A 3,462-nucleotide genomic window follows, 5' to 3' on the forward strand; every position below is an offset into this window, starting at 1 on the left:
CCTCCTCCCTCCGCTAACATCTCACCTGCCTCTCCTCCAGGGTGAGGTGGGCGACCCTGGACAGAAGGGCACTAAGGGGAACAAAGGTGAACATGTGAGTGTCTGTGAGCTTTGAGTTCTGGCCTCTGGCCTTGGGCCTCATTCCTGCCGGCCTCGCCCTGTCTGGGTGTCTGACTCCCCTCTCCCCCAGGGCCCTCCTGGACCCCCTGGACCCATCGGGCCTGTGGGGCAGCCTGGAGCCGCGGTGAGTGGTGACGCCCGCCTGCTCCCTGCAGCCCTGCCTTTGGAGTGGGGGTGGGAGGAGGGACTCTGGGCCTGCTGCCACCTTGGGGTGCGTTTGTGGATGGAGAACACCTGACCGTGGTCATCGGTGTCCTTGTCCCTGCCCCCCACCCCCACTTCAGGGAGCAGATGGGGAGCCCGGGGCCCGGGGACCTCAGGGACACTTTGGAGCCAAAGGTGATGAAGGAACGAGAGGATTCAATGGGCCCCCCGGACCCATTGGCCTGCAGGTGAGCTGGGGGGTGGAGACGGGCTGAGAGTTGGGGTCAGGAGCCCATTCTGAGAGGAAAGGGAGGTGGGGCGAAGACTGGGGCCAGGCCTGTGGGGTCTGAGGGAGGGGACTGGGCCTGGGGCGGTTGCTCACCCGGGTCTGTGCCCTGTACACCTGCTCAGGGCTTGCCAGGCCCCTCGGGAGAGAAAGGAGAAACAGGAGACGTGGGCCCCATGGTGAGTGTGACCCCACTGACCGTGTGTGACCCCAGCTGGCCCAGCCCCACCTCTGGTCACCCTCCCATCCAGCCCACCCCAGCACCCTGCTCCCTGGCCTGCCCTTCCTCCTCTTCTCTGCCGAGATCTCTGCCTTGCCCAACCCCCCACATTCCTGGGCACCCCCTGCTGTGTCCCTCGCTCCCCTGCTAGCTCTGGTGCATCTGTTTCTCCCCAGGGACCACCTGGCCCCCCAGGACCTCGAGGCCCCGCTGGACCCAATGGAGCTGATGTGAGTCCTCTCAGCCTCTGGTCCCTTCAGACCAGTGTGGCCGGGCCTCTGCCTCCCTTTCCCCATAAACTCTGGTCTCATCTCAGGCGCCACCTCTGGGAAGGCCTCCCACTGTCTCCCTGCTGAGACTTCGGGTGGGGGGAGGGCCCTCATCCTGGCCCCGCCCTGGGATGGCACCTCCTCCCCTGAGCTCTGACCCCTATTTCTGTTCTCTTCCAGGGTCCTCAAGGTCCCCCAGGAGGTGTTGGGAACCTGGGTCCCCCTGGAGAGAAGGTAACTGGGAAGGGCGAATGGCCTGGGCCTGGAGTCGGCCAACTTTGGTTGGGGGTCAGAAGCGAGGGAGGTGTGGGGACTATCAGGGGTTTTGGGGGAAGGAGGATCCTGACCCCAGTCTTCTTGCAGGGGGAGCCAGGAGATTCAGGATCTCCCGGGGTCCAGGGAGAGCCAGGCGCCAAGGTGAGTGATGGCTTGGAGGTATCGCTCCCCGTCCCCTTTCACCCCCTCAGCCCACCCCACTTTTCCCATAACCTGCTCTGCTGCCCCGAAGTCGCACGCGTGCCCCAGCCTTCTCGATGGGGCCCTGTCCCTGTGTCTTGGGAGCCCTGCCGGCTTTCCTGGAAGGGCAGGGCCGGGACCACCGTGGGCTTGCCTTTCTGTGCGCATCCTTCCGTCACGAGGGCCTGGGGGAGGCTGAAGGGGTCTTGGAAGCAGGGGCTGCATCCTTGGCCTTCACGATCCCCTTGGGACCATCTGTACCTGCCCCTCATCCTCCAGGGCCCACGCGGGGAGCGTGGGGAGAAAGGAGAGTCCGGGCAGCCGGGAGAGGCGGGACCACCAGGGCCCAAAGGCCCCACCGGGGATGACGGCCCCAAAGGGAACCCTGTGAGTTGGGGGAGGGGCTGAGAGGAGGGTCCTGCGGCTGGGAGGCCTGGGAATGTGTGTGAGGGTCGGAGCGTGGGGAGCCCAAGTGTGGGGGGACCTGGGAGGAAGGCTCTGGGAATAAGGGCTCCTGGGGAGGTTGTGGGGTCTAGAGCGAGAGGACATGCGAGCTGGCCTCTAGTTAATCCTGGGAAGGGGGAGGTGCGGTGGGCAGTGCCCGCAGAGGGAGTGGCTGTGCCCCGGGTCTGGGTGGGCTAGGCGTGCGAGCCTGCCTTTTGTCCTCCCTCTGCGTTAGGGCCCTGTTGGCTTTCCTGGCGACCCTGGCCCTCCTGGAGAAGGTGGCCCTCGCGTGAGTCTTGGCCAGTGCGGGGCGGGCAAAGGCCTCTGTGGCTGCTGGGCTGGGCCTGGGTGTGGCTGGGCGGCGGGAAGGAGGGGAGGGTCAGCAGGGCTCAGGTGATCCCAGCCAGGCGGGCCCTCTGACCTTGCTCTGTCCCTGCAGGGCCAGGACGGTGCGAAGGGTGACCGCGGAGAGGACGGCGAGCCCGGGCAGCCTGTGAGTGAGCAGTGCCCCCCCCACCCCCCTGCGCCTGAGCCTTCAGACCACTGCTCTCTTCTGTGCCCCACTCCTGGGGCCCCTGGCTGGAAGCTAAACCCTTACCCACCCTATTCCTCCCTCCTTAGGGATCCCCTGGTCCCACTGGGGAGAATGGACCCCCTGGGCCACTTGGAAAGCGGGTAAGTGAGGTGGACACCTGGGGCCTTCCGGGGCGCCCCTGGGTGGTGGGCGGAGGACGGGTGATGGCAGGGGCCTGGCAGGGAGATGCCTGTGTCTGGGCTGTCCTGGGGGTGTGTGTATGTGCTTGAGCACGTGTGTTTGTAAGTGCCGTGTGTATCTGGGTATGTTTGTTTCTGGGGTTTCGTATGAAAGTTCTTGCCAAGGGTGTGGTGTGTACTCACCAATCAGAATAGACGGGGAAGGGCTGGCTTCCTGGCCCCTGCTGGGCCGGGCTCACCTTCAGTTGCTGGGGCAGGAGGTGGGCGTACGTGGCTCTTCACCAGATGCTCAGGGCCACTCGGTACTTTCACACCCTGCGCAGGCCAGCCAGCCATGAACCGGATGGATCTTGTTTCAGTGTAGACGCTATTTGTACTGGTTTTATGTGATGAGATAAAATGCCACATAAGAAATGTGACCCTGGACATCTTATTCTGTGACTATGTCCAGTTAGTCAAATCCAAGTGTGGACTTTGTTTCTCTGAAATCACTTTAATGTAGTTAAGGGCAAGGAGAGAAAGTCCCGTTCGGTGACTATTTGCAGCCAGGGGGGTGGGGCGACAGACCAAACATACCGCACTGATGTACCGCACTGATGAGCACGGAGCAGGAGCCGCCCTTTCCTGTAAGCTGTCCACACAAAAGGTGTAGACAGGCTGGGGGAGATCTGAACACCCTCTCCCGGAACAGCTGTACTCTTTCTACAAACCCGGATGGGGCTCCGGGAGGAGGCATATCAGGGAGGCTTGTACAAATTTGTGAGCCTGTTGTCTAGAATCAATTCAATTAAAAATAAAACTAGAGCCGA

General features: G+C 63.1%; 1 protein-coding gene across 1 annotated transcript in view; it reads left to right on the plus strand.

The window, feature by feature from the left end:
* Positions 1–3,462, plus strand: part of COL11A2 (collagen type XI alpha 2) — a 61,569-nt gene that overhangs the window by 52,020 nt on the left and 6,087 nt on the right. The window contains 12 exon segments of the mRNA XM_006769177.1: positions 1–3; positions 6–94; positions 191–244; positions 405–512; positions 676–729; positions 947–1,000; positions 1,220–1,273; positions 1,403–1,456; positions 1,775–1,882; positions 2,175–2,228; positions 2,379–2,432; positions 2,561–2,614. The exon segment at positions 1–3 is cut by the window's left edge and continues 55 nt beyond it. Of these exon segments, the coding sequence (XP_006769240.1) occupies positions 1–3; positions 6–94; positions 191–244; positions 405–512; positions 676–729; positions 947–1,000; positions 1,220–1,273; positions 1,403–1,456; positions 1,775–1,882; positions 2,175–2,228; positions 2,379–2,432; positions 2,561–2,614 (740 nt within the window).

Source organism: Myotis davidii, unplaced genomic scaffold, assembly GCF_000327345.1.
Source record: "Myotis davidii unplaced genomic scaffold, ASM32734v1 scaffold4, whole genome shotgun sequence".
Classification (NCBI taxonomy): Eukaryota; Metazoa; Chordata; class Mammalia; order Chiroptera; family Vespertilionidae; genus Myotis; species Myotis davidii.